The sequence below is a fragment of the Delphinus delphis genome, chromosome 8 (assembly GCF_949987515.2).
Source record: "Delphinus delphis chromosome 8, mDelDel1.2, whole genome shotgun sequence".
In the NCBI taxonomy this organism is placed as follows: Eukaryota; Metazoa; Chordata; class Mammalia; order Artiodactyla; family Delphinidae; genus Delphinus; species Delphinus delphis.
The window spans coordinates 39,051,445-39,071,991 of NC_082690.1; the positions used below are offsets into that span (position 1 = coordinate 39,051,445).

The 20,547-nt window shown below is 39.7% G+C and overlaps 1 protein-coding gene across 1 annotated transcript in view; it reads left to right on the plus strand.

Annotated features, from left to right (window-relative positions):
* Positions 1-16,704, plus strand: part of MAML2 (mastermind like transcriptional coactivator 2) — a 362,167-nt gene extending 345,463 nt beyond the window's left edge. The window contains exons 3-5 of the mRNA XM_060018075.1: positions 1,015-1,218; positions 6,959-7,070; positions 12,680-16,704. Coding sequence (XP_059874058.1) covers positions 1,015-1,218; positions 6,959-7,070; positions 12,680-13,698 — 1,335 coding nt within the window. The 3' untranslated portion in view covers positions 13,699-16,704. The remainder of the gene's footprint in view (positions 1-1,014; positions 1,219-6,958; positions 7,071-12,679) is intronic.
* Positions 16,705-20,547: the final 3,843 nt, after the last annotated feature.

Genomic DNA, 20,547 nt, shown 5'->3' on the forward strand with positions numbered 1-20,547 from the left:
GGCCCACCTGGGTATCTTCTTCCTAGATGAGTATCATCAAAGTGGGAGGATCTTTCATTTAGTACTTGTATCATTTAATCTAAAACTTGATTCTGTATTTCTTGTATTTTACATGTAAGCATGTCATTTCTTCCTTAATTAGATGATAAATTCTCCAAAATGAGGACTGTGTTTTCTAGTTTTCTTGTAACCCCAACAGTGCACAGCTCAATCCTAAACACACCAGTTGGGAATTAGTGAAAGCACCTGGCTGGGTTTAGCTTTCTGCCCTGCAGGGTGCTGACCTGTCAATGCCTAAACATTGGTAGAGACCTCAAATTAGAATGGCAATTCACCAATACCCAATATTATTTAACACACAATTGTGAGTCTTTGACCAATACTTCCTTATTGTCAGTTGGTGTTCTTTTACTGATTAATGCACTAAGATTCCCAACTTACTGACCAGGGAGCAAAATTAACAAGTCTCTGAAAGGTGAAGTCCCTAACAAGTTTCAGTGTTTGTGAAACAGAAACTCACAGGTCTTCCTACCTTATCACAGAAAGCTAGGCCCCTTATGTCCAAAATGGTTATTCAACTTTTAAACACATGAATTGAAACGATTTTCATTGCAGGATCAGCAATGATATGGGCTAACCTTAGGGAAAAGGAAGAACTTGTTACTTTATGATGTGTTTGTTCCTGAGCAATTCAGAGGTTTGCCATATGTTTTCATGGTAATTTTCTTTGACGTGCCATAAATACCTTCTGGAATGCGGAGGTTCCACCGTCAGAGTCACGTGGGAGCTTTTCCAGTACCCTAATGTCATTAAACCAGCTGCTTTGGTTGCTGTGATATGCAATTATTTCTTCTACATTTAAAAAGCAATTCTCTGATCTCCAACCCATTAACCACGTTTGATCTTAACAAGTTGAAAAATGTTTGGAATCTAAGCTTATGATCTTTGCGCAAGTTTTTTTTTTTTTCTTTTAATTCACAGTAGCTTTCCACCCCCTCCCCTTCTCTTTTTTAGGATCAACACTCTGTGGTAGGCCAGAACACAGGCCCCAGTCCAAGTCCCAACCCCTGCTCAAATCCAAACACTGGAAGTGGTTACATGAACTCCCAGCAATCACTGTTGAATCAGCAATTGATGGGAAAGAAACAGACTCTACAGAGGCAGATCATGGAGCAGAAACAGCAGCTTCTCCTCCAGCAGCAGATGCTTGTTGACACGGTAAAACTTTCTCCCAATTTCTACTGCACATACCTATTGGCCCAACAGAGGGAATTCATTATTTTCCATTTCTACTTACTGTGCTTGTCTCTGTGTCCACCTACGGGACAGCCACCAGGGTGTCCTGGCTGTAAGAGAGGCTAAATCTATACATGTAAAGTGCTGCAGGAAAAAAAAAAAAAAAAACAACTTGATTTACCAGCTGCTGGACAGTTGGAATGCATAGGACCTGGGCTGACTAGCCCTGCCCAGCCCAGGAATGTTTAGAGCCACCAACATGGGCATTGGTATCAGACACAGGAAACCAGTCTTCTCCCATAGCCCCAAGGGGCAGAAAATAGGGGACAAAACTTTAATCAACTCAAATCCAAACTGATTCTAGAGGTGAAAGGGTTTTAAAGCAACTTTAAAAGCCAGTGTGGAGTTTCAAAACTTAAAATTTGGCCTCCAAAATACAAGCATCTCAGAATAGTAGATGTTTTTTAAGGAAACCGAAAATGTATTTCCCACTTTCACCACATTTAAGTGGCCTTACCTTAAGGGCAAGGTCATTATTTCCCACACATTACCCAAGCATTAACCCTACTTCACTATTTATCTGCTTGTCCCTTCTATATTCTCAAACTCATACATTCAACAACTGCTCCAAACCCTTCCTGCCTCATAAGACCAAAGCCTTTTCTCCAAATTTTATTCTTTCCCTTCAAACTATTTGGCCAAATGAAAGAAGAAAGAGGCAAAGTTAACCATCTCCAGGTTGATAGAGCCAAGGTACACAGAAAATAAAATTAAAAAATAAATAAATTTATATTCAAGGAGCTTTGCAGTAAGAGTCAGAAACCCAGGGTGTGATAAGCGTATAATTCATTCAGTAAATATTTACTAATTTACAATGGAAATACAGCCATAAACAAGACAACCCTGTCTTTGTCTTTAAGGAGCTTAGAGCCCTCTGGGGATGTCAAATAAATAGGCAATTGTAATACATGTGATTAAATGCTGTGATGTGGGATTACCAGAAGTGGTTTCAGAGAGGAAGTTGTATCTACTGAAGATCTGAAGGTGAAGTAGGAGATGGAGGGAAGAACCGGGGAGGGTCCAGCCAGAAGAACCAGCATATTCAAAGACTCAGGGACAATAAAGTATACTACATATTACATTTGCTGAGGCATGTCACGTGCACAAGGATAGGGAAGTGAAAGGCTAGGAGGCCAGAGATCAGAGACCAGAGGATAAGGCTTGCTAAATCAGAATTTATATTGTTGAAAAGCAATGGAAGGGAATTCCCTGGAGGTCCAGTGGTTAGGACTCTGCACTTCCACTGCTGGGGGCCCCAGTTCAATCCCTCATCAGGGAACTAAGATCCCTGCAAGCTGCACAGTGTGGCCAAAAACAAAAACAAAAAAAAGAAAAGCAATGGAGAGGACTTTAAAGCATTTGAAACAAGGAAGCACTAGATTCAGATTTGATTTGCATTATAATAAAGGTATAAACATAGCGAGGGAAAATGTAACGGAGGGAAAGATAAAATCCAGCTTGGAGAGATTGAGGATAGTCTCCCAGAAGAGATAAAATTTGACTTTGACTTTGAAGGACTGTAGGATTCTGATGGATAGAGTGGTCCACCATTCTAGCTGGAAAGTGGGCCAGAGACCGAAAGGTATAGCCTGGGTGTGTATTAGTTGGTTAGTCTGAGATTGTATGATGAAATATTTAATGCATAGTGAAAAGTACAAATCATAACAATCCTTTGTTTTTTAAGGAATGACAAATGGAATTAAGTTTGGAATCCAGAGCACGTGAGAAGAAATAGTGAGAAATAAACTTATTTGATCTTGAACAAGGAATAGTGAGAAATAAACTTATAGGTGACCTCGAATGTTGCCCTAAGTTGTAGGGGAACCACTGACTGGATTGCTAAGTGACACAACTAATTTCTACTATAAGTCATAGTTTTGAAATCTCCACTCCTCCTACCCACTCCCTCCCTTTTTATGATCTTCATAAACAAAATAGCTAAGAAACAAGGGCAGTAGAAGAGAAAAACATACAATCTAAGATTGGCTTACTGGGTACACTTCCATCATTCCCATCAACACTACTAATTTGTTGACTTGTAACAGGCAGAGGTTGAATTTCTGGATTTTCAGCTCTCATTAAAAGGCGAGGAAACATTCCATGAGGGTCCTGTACTGGCACTGTCCTAACTCCCATGGAGTCCCAGTTGAGTCACCGCTGGGACAGGTGCAAAGGGCAGTAGCTAAGCTGTGAGAGATGAATGAGAATGAGGCTGCTGTTTTTGTGATTTTTATAAACCATTCACATTTCTTTTTGTTTGGCGGACATTGAGGGTGCCTGTGCTTTTTAGCATATCCAGGAAGAAACAGTCTTTGATGCCACTTTACATTAGCATATGTTTTGTAGTCATTTGCAGTCAGTTGGCAAGGCCACATAGGCTCCTAAATTGAGACATTTTCTCATGAAAGCGTATTATCCCGTACTTTCTATTATCTTCCCACCAATGAAGCACAAAGAAGAGAGATGAGTAGTACTTGTTACAATGGACATCATAATTACCAACACGTTTTGTGCACCTACTATGTGCCAAGCACCATGCTGCGCTTTTACGGTAAAGGATTAATCCTTACAATAGGAGTATGAGAAAGGTCCTAAAATTATCCGTATTTTACATTTTGAGATAGCGAAACTGAAGCAGAACAGATGTGGGCAACAGAAGATTATTTCTATATTAGCTTTTTGGGTCCAAGATATGGGTTATCATGAGACATTGGTTGTGAAGTTAAATTTCATGTTGCACAGAAGCAACCTCAGGGATGGCCTGTGAGTTTACACTTGCGTAGAATGGGGATGTCCTTCTCTGGCAAATGCAGCCGTCTCCATTCAGTGTTGAAGTCTGCTCTTTGCTGCCCCTCAGCACAAAGTGACAGCATGGCAGTTCTTGTCCATGCGCAAGGCCATTAACTCTAACTCATTTGTGAACGAGTACTTTAAGAAACTCAAGTTTCCAGAGCTGTGTATGTTAACACTTCGAACAACCTAAATAACCCCTCAGGAGAATAAAAAGTCAATAAGTAGATTGAACGTATGTAAAAATAAATCCGGATTTGAAATCTAGTCTTTCATGGAGCAGCAAGGGCCTGATTATCACTCACACACATGCGTGAATTCTGTTTTCTACACTAGAAACAACAGAAACACCTCATTGCATAGGAAAATATGATAGACGCTTTTGAAAAAGAGAAGATTTCAGAAAGTCCCATGTTGGCATAAAAATCAAAACTGTCAGCTTGCACAATAGTTTACAGCAGGAATGGTTGCATATTGCCACATTTGGGTTCATGGAACATCTCAAAGCTGTTTCTTAAACATTTAGGGTTTGGGCAAAACCAGAAAGAGTTTCACCAACCACTTTTTCCCTTAATTTGTAAACCCATATTTAAAAGAAATCTAATCCATATGCTTCTGATTCATTTACACTTAGCTCATCAAAATTGTGTTTTATATGAATTACTTGATGCCCCCAAATCCCTGTGAGTCTTTCAAGTCTTTTTCCTTAGAAACAAGAATTTGAATTTGGTTTGTTGTTGTTTGAAAGCCACTTTTTTTCCTTTATAGTAGATTTATTCTACTTAGAAGGTTTGGAATTTGTTGGGAAACTGAGAAATACATGGTTTAAGTGGGTTCTAAATTGGGCAGCCCACATTTGGCTTCCATCTAATTAACCCATCTGTTACAAGGTTTTCTTTTCTATTTATTGACTTTTCTATAATTATATTGTTCTCTGTATACCTATGCCAATTATTTTTATCTTCGAAAAAGGGGGTTGCTTTGGGGTTCATGCAAAGTTTCAGTGAAGCCATTCTAAAAACTTCCTGATCCATACTGAGAAACAAAAAAAGAATCTCCTGATGTCCAGAACTGATACCACACTCACAGCCAGGCTATTTTGTTCTCTGTTGGATGTAAACAATTTTACAGAACACTAAGCTCAGATAGGATTGCTCTGAGGCCATGATAAAATGAGACAAAAGAAGGCCACTTCATAATTTTGTCTAAAAACAGACATAAACAAGGTCACTGTGCAACTCACAAAATAGGAAAAATTCCCCTCTTTTGCTAAATGCGTGACAAATAATTCTTTAATCATAGAATCAACCTCACTTTCTGACAGCTTACAACCTAGAACAAATCCTCGCTTCCTTAGACCCTCCCTAAATCACCCAAAGCCCAAATCCTATAATACGTTCTTTCTAATACACTCCTGCTGAGACACCCTGTGGTCCCCCGTGATGTGCCTTCTTCCTGGCTCCAGTGAGTGATAAACCCAACAGGTATGTTCCTGTTACTGAACGCAAATTCACGTGCCCTACACACAGCGAGGCCAAACAAACCCAAACGTCAGAGTTTGGAGCAGAGAAAGGTTTACTGCAAGGAGATGGGTGGCTTGTGCCCAAAAAACCCCAAACTCCTTGAAGGGTTTCAGCAAAGGACTTTTAAAGGAAGGTGAGGGAGGGGCATTGTTAGCCGTTGTAAACTTCTTGGCGTCAGAATCCTTTGTTTTTGCAGCTATCCATGTAGGTCAAGTCAGATGTTCCCGTAAACCTCCAACAAGACAAATGTTATTCTCTGTTCTGTAACTTTCTATCTCTATATGAATGGACTCTTAAAGGTCAGAGCCCTGAGAATAGGCTATCATGTATATTTCAGGCTGTAGGCAACATTCTTTTATAAAAGGTGCAGAGCCAGCAGGAGTAAGCACAGGAAAAGGGCCAGATCTAATATGGAGTCAGATTTGTTCTTCCCTCTACATTCCTGGTGGTCTTTGTCTGAGGACACTGACACTATAAAAAGAATGCCCCTGTTTCCTCTGTTAGCCCCCAAACTCACCTACTCTAAAGATCTAAAGGTGGCTGATTCCAGAAGGAAGAAAAGAAGGGAGATTGGGAAATTTCTGGGCTCTGAGAATGGGGCGCAGAGAAACGAAGCAGCAAGAGGCCCTTGCATTGTGTGGCCGGAAAGCCTACGTTTTTGACTCAGGATTTGGTTTTGGTTCTACCACTGTGGATCTTGGGCAAGTTACTTAACCTAAGGAAGCTTCCATTTCCTTATCTTTTAGGTGGGAATAACCATACTTACTTTCGATGGTTGTTTATGAGGGGGAAAAAAATAGGTAATAGGCACAGAATGCCTATATCAGTATCTGATAAGTTATCTCCTCCAATCTCAGGTTGCCAGATTTAGCAAATAAAAACATAGAATGCCTGAGTGTCCTGCACTTTATCTGGCAATCTTATTCCTACACCTTACACACTTGGTAGGACCAAAATTATATATAGGTACCAAAGTATATCAGTTGTGCTACAAAACAAAACTAGAAATCCTCATCTCAGAATTCATAGAAATTTTGTCCTCGCTGAAAGCTAATTGCAAAATAAAGAAAATGAGAGTATGTTACAAGACCCAAAACACATGTTGAATGTTAAAGAGAGGTAGAAATTACACTTTCATGCAGGAAATTGAAATTGAAAAGTTTTGTCTCTAAATAAGGTCCATGATTCACCACTATGACTGCAAATCATGAATAAAAACTAAGTAAGATCCATGATTCGCAACTATGACTGCAAAATTTTTCTTATATTCTTACTTTTATGAATCTATACATTTTTACAACTGAGAAAGTAACAATGCTGTTTAATATGTTTTCATTTGTGTTTTCAAGGAGAAAATTGCTCCACAAGATCAGATAAACAGACATTTGACAAGGCCACCCCCAGATTATAAAGACCAAAGAAGAAATGTGGGCAACATGCAGCCAACAGCTCAGTATTCTGGTAAGCCTTCTTAAAAATTAATAAAAATCATAACTGTGCAAAGAAGAAAACTGTTCAGTTGTTAGTATTTCCTCCTTCCCCCATCTCATATTTAATTGTAACATCTTTCTTAGACTCCTTCTCTAGCTCCCATATAACTATCAGATCAAGACCAAACTGGAATTTATTTCAGTCTACTCATCAGTTTTTCTTGCTTATTTTTGTTCCTTATTCACATATTTCACTGCTCTCAGGACTACCTGTGAGAGTCAAAAAAGCATAAATATTTTCTAACTGCTAGGTTCAACCATTCTCCTCCCAACAGCATATCTTGACCCAGATAGTGTAAGGTAAGCAGACATTTCTCCCTCATAGTCACATTTGTAACTTACATAGTGCCCAATCTTTTCATCTCCACCTTTGGGCTCATCTCCCTAAGACAAATAGCCCTATCACCAAAAAATAATTGAAAAGCAAATTAAGTCTTTAGGAAGTCTTTCAAAAATACCAAAGGTGGATTGCATTTAAAATATAAAGCAAGAGGGTTCCCTTTTCTCCACACCCTCTCCAGCATTTATTGTTTGTAGATTTTTTGATGATAGCCACTCTGACCTGTGTGAAGTGATACCTCATTGTATCATTGATTTGCATTTCTCTAATGATTAGTGATGTTGAGCATCGTTTCATGTGTTTGTTTGCAATCCGTATATCTTCTTTGGAGAAATGTCTATTTAGGTCTTCTACCCATTTTTGGATTGCGTTGTTTGTTTTTTGATATTGAGCTGCATGAGCTGCTTGTATATTTTGGAGATTAATCCTTTGTCAGTTGCTTCGTTTGCAAATATTTTCTCCCATTATGAGGGTTGCCTTTTCATCTTGTTTATGGTTTCCCTTCCTGTGCAAAAGCTTTGAAGTTTCATTAGGTCCCATTTGTTTATTTTTGTTTTATTTCCATTTCTCTAGGAGGTGGGTCAAAAACTTGAGGACATGGGGGAGGGGGAAGGGTAAGCTGGGATGAAGGGAGAGAGTGGCATTGGCATATATACACTACCAAATGTAAAATAGGTAGCTAGTGGGAAGCAGCCGCATAGAATAGGGAGATCAGCTCAGTGCTTTGTGAACACCTAGAGGGGTGGGATATGGAGGGAGCAAGGGAGACACAAGAGGGAGGGGATGTGGGGATCTATGTATACGTATAGCTGATTCACTTTATTATACAGCAGAAACTAACACACCATTGTAAAGCAATTATACTCCAATAAAGATGTTAAAAAAAACAAACAAAAAAAAACCCCAAAAAATAAAGCAAAACTTCTTAATGGGTATCAATATAGCATAGGTGGCAGACACTACCCCTAAAATCCCTCCCTTCCACTCTCTGAACTCCAAAAGAACCTCTTTTAAACATAACCTTTGCTACCCCTGCCTTCCCCTAGTCAGCATCTGTTTGAGCCTTTCTGCCCAGAACTCTCTGCGGCTTGTCATGTAAACTAAGCTTGTCCTCTATTTTCCTAAGTTCTCTCTGCTTAAGGCCATAAAGGAGATTCTCTAAAGAAGGAGGGGCTGTGAATATTTCTGTTTATTAATATTTTCTGGTCCTGTTAAGTGTAGTAATCAATATGTTGTTCTCATTTATTTAAACATTTTCAAATGCACCAGATTGCCTCTTTCCACTAAAATTAGGAACGGGATATATATATATTCCACTCTCTAAGATTGCTTTGCTTCAGGGCAAAAGCAGGATTCTCTGAGTCTGTCCTCAAGGAGGTTGAAAGACAATATGGGTATTATCTGGAACATGGCTTCTTATATCATGGCCTATCAGTGGCTTTGGGGGAAGCTAAGAGCCGTCTGAAATATTATATCAAATTAAAGGTGGGGGCTTCCCTGGTGGCGCAGTGGTTGAGAGTCTGCCTGCCAATGCAGGGGACACGGGTTCGTGCCCCGGTCTGGGAAGATCCCACGTGCCGCGGAGCGGCTGGGCCCGTGAGCCATGGCCACTGAGCCTGCGCGTCCGGAGCCTGTGCTCCGCAGCGGGAGAGGCCACAACAGTGAGAGGCCCGCGTACCGCTAAAAAAAAAAAAAAAAAAAAAAAAAAAAAAAAATTAAAGGTGAATGTTTGTGCTTTTCTTTTCCCATTCATATAAAAGATTCCCAAGGATAGAAGTCTAAGGCTGGTTTGGTGGCTCTACCATGTTATCAGGGATCCAGGCTTCTTTTGTCTTTCTACCCCACCTTCTTGAGCATATAGCTTCCATCCTAAGGGTTGCCTTGTGGCCACCACCTCACCAGTCTTCATATCCATATTCCAGATAGAAAGGTGAAAGATGGGAAAAGGTAAAATGGCCTCCCAAATGAGTCAGATTCCCTTTTTAAAGTAGGTTTTTTTGGACACTCATCTAGTAACTTCTTTTTGTTTTTTAATTAATTTATTTATTCGTTAATTTTGGCTGCATTGGGGCTTCGTTGCTGCACACAGACTTTCTCTAGTTGTGGTGAGCAGGGGCTACTCTTCGTTGTGGTGCACAGGCTTCTCCTTGTGGTGGCTTCTCCTGTTGCAGAGCACGGGCTCTAGGCACATGGGCTTCAGTAGTTGTAGCACGTGGACTCAGTAATTGTGGCCTGTGGGCTCTAGAACATAGGCTCAGTAGTTGTGGCACACGGGCTTAGTTGCTCCGCAACATGTGGGATCTTCCCAGACCAGGGATCGAACCCGTGTCCCCTGCCTTGGCAGGTGTATTCTTAACCACTGTGCCACCAGGGAAGTCCATCACCTAGTACCTTCTGCCTTTAGCCAGAATTTATTCATATGGACCCCCCATCAGCAAGGATGTTTGGCAAATGTGGTTTTTCAGCTGGGCGCATTGCTGCAAAATCAAGGCTCTGTTTCTAAAGAAGACAGGGAGGTTGGGTATTTGGGAGGGACCTAGAAGTCTCTTCCACAGTGCATATGGGCATTTTCCTGAGGGAGGTGACCTTAGCAACCAGCTGCTAACCCCCAGATGGGTGAGAATCACCACTCTAGAGCACTGTAATTCACGTGCCTTCTGAGAAGAAATAAACAAGCACAACACAAACTCTTTTATCATTTCTTATTTCAATCTCAGTACTATAATAATCACCTTGCCCAGATGTTAATATTAAAAATGATGTATGGGGCTTCCCTGGTGGCGCAGTGGTTGAGAGTCCGCCTGCCGATGCAGGGGACACGGGTTCGTGCCCCGGTCCGGGAGGATCCCACATGCCGCGGAGCGGCTGGGCCCATGAGCCATGGCCACTGAGCCTGCGCGTCTGGAGCCTGTGCTCCGCAGCGGGAGAGGCCACAACGGTGAGAGGCCCGCGTACAGCAAAACAATAAATAAATAAAATAAAAAATAAATTAAAATGATGTATGAAAAACACCTAGAACAATTTCTACCACAAATTAAGAGCTTCTAAATATTAACTGTGATTAATATTTTTTTATCTTTATGGAAATTCTCCCTATTCTAGTTGTTTAAAAATACAGCTCTCTTCATAAACCTTCTCAAGGCATATTGTTAAAATAGGGGGCACCTAGAGGGAGTGATTTTTTTTTATTATAAATTTATTTATTTATTTTTATTTTTGGCTGCCTTGGGTGTTCGTTGCTGCGCATGGGTTTTCTCTAGTTGCGGCAAGGGGGGCTGCTCTTTGTTGCGGTACGCAGGCTTCTCATTGCGGTGGCTTCTCCTGTTGCAGAGCATGGGCCGTAGGCATGCAGGCTTCCGTATTTGTGGCACGCAGGCTCAGTAGCTGTGGCTCGTGGGCTCTAGAGCGCAGGCTCAGTAGCTGTGGTGCACGGGCTTAGTTGCTCTGTGACATGTGGGATCTTCCCGGACCAGGTAGATTCCAGCCCTCTGCACTGGCAGGCGGAATCTTAACCACTGTGCCACCAGGGAAGTCCCTAGAGGCAGTGATTTTTAAAGCCTCGAAATTTTTTCCATAGCATTTCCATAATGGAAATTCTCTTCTCATGAAACCTTCAGATACCAAGCTTGATATTGCTTAATCTCATTAGCAGCCTGTGCACTCTGAGTTATTGTCCAAGTTTCTCCTATCTGACTCTGATCCCTCTTCATCAAACACTGCCCTACACAGTCAGGGCCTTGTGCTAAACCTGGAGATACAAGGAGATAAAGAGACTGTTTCTGCCTTCAAGGGGGATGTAGCTTAGTGGGGACATATTTTAAAACAAATAGCAAGGCCTTCAGTCTTTCAAGGTGTGTACCACGCTAGGTATCCTCAAGCAGTAGGGGATATGCTAGGGTTATAATTGCAACCATGCTCTCTTCACATACTGCCATTCTGATACTCATATGTGTGTCTAGTTCTCTGTTTCTCAGTATCTCTGATTCTCTGGGCCTCCCTGCCTCTCTGCTGGGAGAGTACTTTAAAAGAGTATCTTTCTCCAAGTTATATCTTTGCCTCAATCTCTCATTCACTCATTCATTCATTCAATAAATATCAATTGAATACCTACTTTGCACCATCCACTGAACTTGGAGAATATGACAGTGAAAAAAACAGGCAAAAAATCTTTCTCTCATGGAACTTATCATCCAGCAGGCGCTTTTATTTATCTTTCTGGCATTCCATTTTTGCCTCTCAAGATGTCTTGCCATGATGATTTTAACCTCCTCAAGCCAGGAAGATTTCAATGTGTCCGTTAATCACTATCCGATAGGTGGAACCCCATTCAGCAGACTGTGATTGAGTGGTCCCACATTCAATCACTTATTTACAGGTATCAACATAAGTAGCTGGCACTTTGAGGCTCCATGTATTTCCCAATACAGAAGCTAAATGCTAAATGAAAACTTGAAAGAGCAAATGCAGCTTGAGAGAGGAGGCTGGAATATCAGGGAAAGCTTGATGAAGGAACTTGGACCTTGGCCTGAGCCTTTGAAGAAAAGCTAAGGCTTGGTGAGGTAAGAAGGGCATCATATGAGAAGAAAATGGCGTGAGCGAAAGTAGTTCATGATGTGTGGATAACAGTGCAATAATAACTAATCCTCCTAGAGCAGAGTGCTTTCTGTATGGAAATAATCACTGGAGCATGGATTACATTGAATTCCAGATGTTTGAAGAGATGGGAATTTACCTGTCTTATGGCAGCTTCTTGAGTGGGGATGCAGATGAAAATTGGACATGATTTTCAAGGCCATAGATTTGGACCGTTAATCTAGTAGCCATGTATAGGGTGCATCCACATGTTCTAATTTGGACCCAGGGGTGACCAGTAGCATGGACTTCATGACAGCTGGATAATCAAAGTTGTAGTCTTTGGTCTTGAAACAGAGTAAAGCTAATTCAAAATGGAAGATTGACTATCACTTCCCCTCAATGATTCCAGAAGAATAAAGCCTAAAAAATAGAACCATTCTATTTCAGTCTTCTTTCTATAATGTGTAAACTCTTGACCAAGGGGTAACTTAGGGTGATACTTCCCCCCAAAAGCTGTCTTATTCCTTTTATATAATATGCTATGATGATTATTTCTCTTTATTTGTTCTTACACCCAAAGGCAGTCTCAGAGCTGACAAGCTATCGCTATAAGAGAAGAGATAACCTACTGTTATGAACTAATATAATTATCTTCTTTTTCTCAGGTGGCTCATCAACAGTGAGTTTAAACTCTAACCAGGTTTTGGCAAACCCAGTTTCAACACACACCATTTTAACTCCAAATTCCAGCCTCATGTCTACTTCTCATGGGACAAGAATGCCATCCTTATCCACAGCAGTTCAGAACATAGGGATGTATGGGAATCTGCCTTGCAATCAACCTGGAACATACAGCGTCACTTCAGGAATGAATCAGTTGACCCAACACAGAAACCCAAACCAATTGATAGCAAATCAAAACAACCCTCTGATGCCCCGGCCACCCACTTTAGGGCCCAGTAATAATAATAATAATGTGGCCACTTTTGGAGCTGGATCTGTTGGCAATTCGCAACAATTAAGACCAAACTTAACCCATAGTATGGCAAGCATGCCAGCACAGAGAACGTCGAATGTAATGATCACATCCAACACAACGGCACCAAACTGGGCCTCTCAAGAAGCAACAACCAAACAGCAGGAAGCGCTGAAATCTACAGGAGTCCGCTTCCCCCCAGGCACACCTACAGCCTATACTCCAAACCAGTCACTGCAACAGGCGGTAGGTAGCCAGCAATTTTCCCAGAGAGCAGTGGCTCCCCCTAATCAGTTAACACCAGCAGTGCAAATTAGACCCATGAACCAAATGAGCCAGACGTTAAATGGACAAAACATGGGTCCACTCAGAAGTCTGAATCTCAGACCCAATCAGCTAAGCACACAGATTTTGCCTAATTTGAGCCAGTCAGGAACAGGGTTGAGTCAGTCGAGGACAAGCATAAGCCAGCCATCATCCCTGACAGCCGGCAGTTTTCCTTCACCCAACCAAAGTTCCAGGGCTTTTCAAGGAACCGACCATGGTAATGACTTAGCTTTTGACTTTCTCAACCAACAGACTGATAACATGGGCCCTGCCCTAAACAGTGATGCTGATTTCATTGATTCTTTATTGAAGACAGAGCCTGGTAATGATGACTGGATGAAAGACATCAACCTTGATGAAATCTTGGGGAACAACTCCTAAAGAAGAAAAGGGAGACAATTCACAAACTCCAAGCACTAAAAGGCAGTATTTTACAAGGACTCTGTAAAGGCCAAACTGTTGACTTTTAGTTGGACTCTATGAAGATACCTTGGCTTAAAAATGGAAAGCAGAAAGTAACTGTAGCGGTGAACATTTTGGTCCAAATGCTTGTTTTAAATCTCAAACCTGGAAGTAAAACATTGGGATCACTTTTTCCCTGTCTACACCCCAGGACACAGTATCCAGTTTATCCAAACCGAACTGTGATGTTGATGTGTAATTAGTTGTGTAAAATAGGCTTCCCAAGCTCCTTTTCTCCCTGAAAGAAAAGTAATAGAACTTCTGGCTTGTTTAAACCCCACGTCATGCGGAGGTACTAGTTCCAAGCAACAAGCAACAAATTCCTTAATTTTCTCTAACAGATATGAAGTGTGGTTTAATCCCTCCACTTTGTCTTTTCATTTAGGTTTCCTAAAACTTCCAGGGTAGATTGAAATGTTACAGATTTGTTTGGAGTAACCAAACAGTGTCCTAAGTAAACGAAAACTGGAGAACATAGAGAACACCCAGTGGACTATAGAATTTCTTCCCCAGATTCATCCCCTCACTTTTTCAGTTTTCCCACATATCCTATACTTCAAGATGCTGTGTCTAGTGATGAAACAAGAACGCAGAGATGGCCAACTTTTTTCCACAACCAATTTCCAAATCCAGTTTCTGAATCTTAGATTCAGTCGCGATCTATCCTAATCATACTGAAATGTTAGTGCACATGTGTCTGCATCAGATTTCACTACTTAAAAGGGAAAACACCACATTGGGCATTGCTATAAAGGAGATGTATTTGGCCACAAATAACTTGGGGTGTTGCTTACTGTGATGATGACTGCTGGTTAGTCCCCAAGCTGAGTGAAATTGAGCCTGGCCCTCTCTGCTTATTTTGATGACCAGAGACTGATTTGTAAGAAAAGGAAGTTTGGAGACCAAAGCTGACAGTAGAAGGTATCATGTTTTGGTTGAAGATAAGAAGCAAAAGGTCAAGACCAGGGATGGTGGGTACGGGTGTGTACAAATCTATTTCATAGGGTTTGAAGGAAAGCATAATTGAGACAAAAAATAATCTGGCCTTATTTGGACACATTATTTGGGTGAACAGCTAAATAGAATGTGATCTATTAATAGCAGTCTACTCATTCTTCTGTCCCTGATGTGATGAATCATTGCCACATGCTAGATGGGCCCTTCATATCCAGGTTTTCTCCCTCAGGGCTGAGCACTGTATCAAAGAAAGAGTTCCTATTGAGTTGTGTAACAGATCAGCTGCAAAATGGCAAAGATGTGTGCTGATTTGGGATGTATGCAAAATATCTCTATCATTTTCCTCATTACAGAGGAACACAGGTTACCTTCAGCTATTTTAGTTATACACTCTCATATTCAATTGTCAAGTGATATTTAACTGAAATCATTTAATAACTCTTTAAATACCTTTCTAAAAAGAACACATTTTGAAAGTTCTGCAAAGCCCTCTTGCAATCTTTAAAATGTCTAGAAGCACTCTCTTTTACACAATACCAACATCACTGGCCCGGAATCTTTTCTGTGCTAGGTTGTAAATATAAATAAATTACTTGTTTTGTAAACTTTTGTAAAGAATATTTTGGTAGAAATACTTAAAGCATATTCTTTGGGTTATATTTATACATATGTGAAATAAATATACTATCAAAAGGTTATATTTTATACAAAAAGTAAATTGTTACCTTTTGTATGCTAATATACAAAGTTTTGTATCATATGATGGTTTATTTTTAGCTCTTACACTTCAACCCTAGGTGGTCAAGTGGGAACTTTTGAAAACTATCAAGAGGCTTGTTAGACAAATTTATATTCTGAAACCTCAATAAGAAAGCATTCCAGGTTTCAACTTTCCTTTTTTTTTTTTTTCCTGCTCCCAAATTCTTTTTTAAACCCATAGTTGTGTCTTGTTTGATTATTCTGCTGTGCACATTGTATTGGTCCTTGTTGCATGTGGTCTACTGTGTGTTTTCCCATTTTATAAAACAGTGTTTCTCCATGCAAAAAAGTAAGGAAAAAGTTATGTACATATAAACACTTTTATTTTATGGCTCCTCCATGTTACTGTATATATCTGCCAGCACATCCCAGTTACACTCCTGTGATTCAGCTTATTTTTACCCTAACATAAATAGTATGTTTTGTAGTAGCTATCAAATTTAAGAGAGAGAGCAATCAAAATGTTTGGATTTTCTTCTATCTTAATGTGAATTTCATAATTAATGTCTATTTATTCAGCTATTCATTAAAATACAGGATTCTTTGGAAAAAATGGTGTAGTCTATAGTTTCTGTTTGTTGGCAGCCTATTACCAAAGATGATGTAATTTTCCTGAAAGCTGAGATAATGACGATTTGATAGACATATGCAACCAAAACTTAAGGATTTACAACTTAAAAGCTATGGAATACAATTTCCCTTTTACAGAAATACCAGACTACTTAACTGTTGGCATTGTTTATCATTCTGACACATTATACACGAGATAGAAGTAATTTTCTTTTTTTTTTTAAAATTCGAAGACTAGAAAGTCATTTAAGCAAATAATTCATTCTTGGCTTTGTGTTAAGCCCAATGAAGACAAATAACTCTGCTCTAAGTGAATGCACTAATATTACTTGCGTTACTGTAACTGTACCCATAACTGTAAAGATTTCAACTTGTAAGACAAGTATTTTGTATCGCGTGTAATTTCATGTGTTAAAAAAATAGTTTAAAAAATTCAGAAGTGGTTCTCTTGTATGAAATCATGCTTTCAGTCACCAACAATGTTGTTGCTCTATCACAGAAAGTTCTGATGGGCAAATTTATTCTCTGGGAAGCTTCTAATACTAGTGAAATGCTGATGTGACCCATTTCAATATTCTTTACTTCGCTTAGAAAGTTTGTATTAAGATCCCATATGCACAGCAACTACTAAATACTGGAGAAACACAGCCTAATTCTCAGGCACGGCGGACCTTTGCCTGGCCTGCTGTGTGGCATTTGGGCAGACCAGGCTGAGTGAACACAGGGCCAGGTAAACACAGCCTCACTGAGCATATTTACACAGTCCTTCTTGGGAGTCAAGGAGGTTGAGAGAAAGATGGGCCTTTGTAGGAGGCAAGGGAAACCATTCTATCAAATTTTCTTGCTCCATTGTTGAAATATGTTGCTGGGGTTCCACTGTCCCTTCCCCCTCTGCCAAAAGAGATGGGTGACATTATCCTTTTTATTAGCATTATTAATGGAGCAATAATAAAATTTATATTTTATGTAGTGCCTGATCAATGACTCTGGAAGGTTGTAAACAAAATCAACATCAATAAAAATAAATAAAAGGCATACAAATTAAGAGAAAGAAATATGTAATTCTAAAATTATCCAGTCAATCCTAGTATGTACCCATGGAAGGATCCTTGAGAGTAAATGAGAAGGTAGACGTGAGCGCAAGAGAGAGAGAGGCTCAGCTTCTTCCTCCTCTGTGTTTGCAAAGGCAGTACAAATTCTTAAACGTTGTATCTGCTATTTCCATTTTATATCTCTGTGACTGTATTTCCTCACTCAAAAATGAGGGCTTGCGGTTGAGATAGCTTTACATTTCTTCCCAACTCTAAAACTCTGTGACTGATTATTTTTCCAAAAAATTTTTCCAAAGCTAAGTGGAAAGTTAACCAAAGAGACTCAAAGCATCATTTTTAAAATAGAAATCAGTGTTCAATCAACCTTTTGAAAATGTTCAGATTGCCAGTCAACTTTATTTAGCAAAGCACCCCTCTGCTTGAAAATTAAATCATATGAAAATGAGATTTCATCAAAAGTAAGCCAGAACTAGTCTGTGGACTAATAGAAAGACAATGTAGATGTAGGTGCCCACTGACTACATACAAGTCCAAGTTCTGAAGATCAAAAGCTGGGATGTGATATTAAATGGGCATCTTCTTGTGAAATCATAGAATTTCATAAAGAAAATATTTGCCTAATAGGGAGAAGAAATCCCATACTTTGAGTAGCATACTCCGTTGGGTATATAATAATGAATTTTCATGAGTTGTAAATGGCAGTGTTACGTCTTTTAAATACATTTCCTAAATTCCTATAGCAGACAAAGTGCAGCTAGTGCCCTACTGTTAACTTCACTGGCAATAAAAACGTTATTAAAACATTACACCATGAGAATTAAGAAACATATTGACCTTAGATTTTTAAAAGTAAATGCTGTTGTCCCTGACCTGTATGCAATAATATTAAAAGGGGGCTTTTGTTTGTTTACATAAATAGCATTTTAAGTTTGCTTTTTACCAAATTGAATCATCATTAGCTCCAGGCTTTGCATAAATATATAGAAACTTTTTACAATACTTAGAATTCTTTCAGGAAAAGGGAAGGAGAAAAATGTATAAAAGACTGTAAAACCATTGACGGTTTTCATAGGGTTCTTTCAGCAAAAGGGACAGAAGAAGGAAGGAAGAAGGAAGGAAGGAAAGAGAACATATCTCAAATAGGCTTAAAGAAAGGAATCTACTGATGGACATAACTGCAAAGGCCAGGAGCTAGTTCTGGGTTTAGACACAGCTGAATCCAGCAGGTAACAACGTCATCAAGAATTGGTTCTTGGGGCTTCCCTGGTGGCGCAGTGGTTGGGAGTCCGCCTGCCGATGCAGGGGACACGGGTTCGTGCCCTGGTCTGGGAGGATCCCACATGCCGCGGAGCGGCTGGGCCCGTGAGCCACAGCCGCTGAGCCTGTGCGTCCGGAGCCTGTGCTCCGCAACAGGAGAGGCCACAACAGTGAGAGGCCCGCGTACCGCAAAAAAAAAAAAAAAAGAATTGGTTTTTTTCTGTCCCTCACCTTTGCTTTCCTCAGTCTTGGCTCCATTCTCAGGCAGGCCCCTCTCTCATGGTGTCAAGATGGCTGCTAGAAGCTCCAGACTTATATCTTCATAACTCCACATCCAGCTTGAACCAACTTTACATCTCACAGGCTTTGATTAGGGCATGTGCCCATCCCTGGACAATCACTTTGGCCAAGGAGTTGCAGTCTGATTGGCCAGTCCCGGGTCAAGTGCCTATCCCTGGAAGCAGAGGGAGTATTAATACAATCAGACTATATGGAGTTAGAGTGGGAAAGAGAAGGGAGGGAGGGAGGGAGGGAGGGAAGGAGGGAGTCTTCTCCCTCATTCTTGTCTCCTTGTGGTAACATGGTAGTTAACTTCGGCTCATGTCTATGTTCTAAGCTGGAAAAATAGATAGGAAAAATTATGAAGAGCAAAAAATGTTGCTTATAGAAAATCTTTACCTTTCCATTTGGGAAAGGTCACCCCTACTCAGAGATTTTACCATACCTCATTAGCCATGACTGTGTCTATGGCCTTTCAGATCTTCAAGAGAGGCTAGGTGTTAAGTATTTAGAGTTGTAGCCCCTGTAGTAGAGGATGGCAAGGGAACAGGTGGTTGGAAATGATGTAAATATAAAGACATGCATGGGAATGATAAACATAAATTCAAGATGTTAATTATCTTTGAGGGATTATAGAGAAATGTGATTGAGAGGATGTATACAAAGGACTCAAATTATGTTATTTTCCAAGCTGAATGAAGACTACATAGCTGTTATTTTTTAATGCCTTTTTATATATCTGAAATAGATTATTAGAAATCAAATGAAAGCTAAGTTAAATTATTTGGGGTTTTGACTAAAGGCATTCTGCTGTGAATAAATGAATGAATAAATAGTGATTGATTTAGAATTATGGTGGTATGCAGATGAGATACACTGCAAGGTACACTGAAAGGCCCTCCTGACTAAAATAACTAAAATACTAAATTTTAACATAAAAGGAAGATTCCAAACTTACTAAAAACTACAAAAATAAAAGCCATGTGCTACTAGCATAAGTGTAGACATAAAGTTCCATGTTGTAGAATTGAGGGTATAAAAATAAACACTCACATTTATAGTCAAATGATACTTGAGAATGCCAAGACAATTCAAGGGGAGAGAACAGTCTTTTCAAAAATAGTGCTAGGACAATTGGACATCCACATGCAAAAAAAATGATATTTTGACTCCTACCTCACACCATAAACAAAAGTGAACTCAAAATGGTTCACGAGACCTAAAGTAAAACTAAAAATATAAAGCTCTTAGAAAAAAAAAGATGTAAATCTTCATGATCTTGGATTAGGCAAGATAGTTTCTTAGATTTGACACCAAAAACATAAGCAACAACGACAACAAAAATAGATGAATTGGACTTCATCAAAATCAAAAACTTGTGTGATCCAAGACCACTATCAACAAAATGAAAAGATAGCTGTATTAGTCAGATATCTCCAGAGAAAAAGAATCACAGAAATAGTAGGATAAATATACCTACACATACATATATAATATGTATATTAAAAAACCACTGAATTGGACACATTAAAGGGATAAATTTTATGGTCTGTGATTTATATCACAATCAAACTATTTTAAAAAGAAAAAATAAATAAAGGGGCATTTAAAAAATAGATCAGTGCATTACCACCAAACCAATATGCCATGCTCAGAAATAAAGTAAAGCCAGGAATCCTCGGACATAAGCAAATGTCAATATCAGCTTTGGCCCTGACAGTTTCTGGAGACCTTGAACTTGCATTTTGGCAACTTCACAGGGTGTGGGGGACAGGATATACAGGCCAGGGCACTTTCAAGGTGAGGAGTCCAATTAAAAGATCCCCTGCAAAAAGCTGGTAATCCAAAGGAATATAACCACAGAGTAAGGGTAAAACTGAAATAAGCCCTGCTG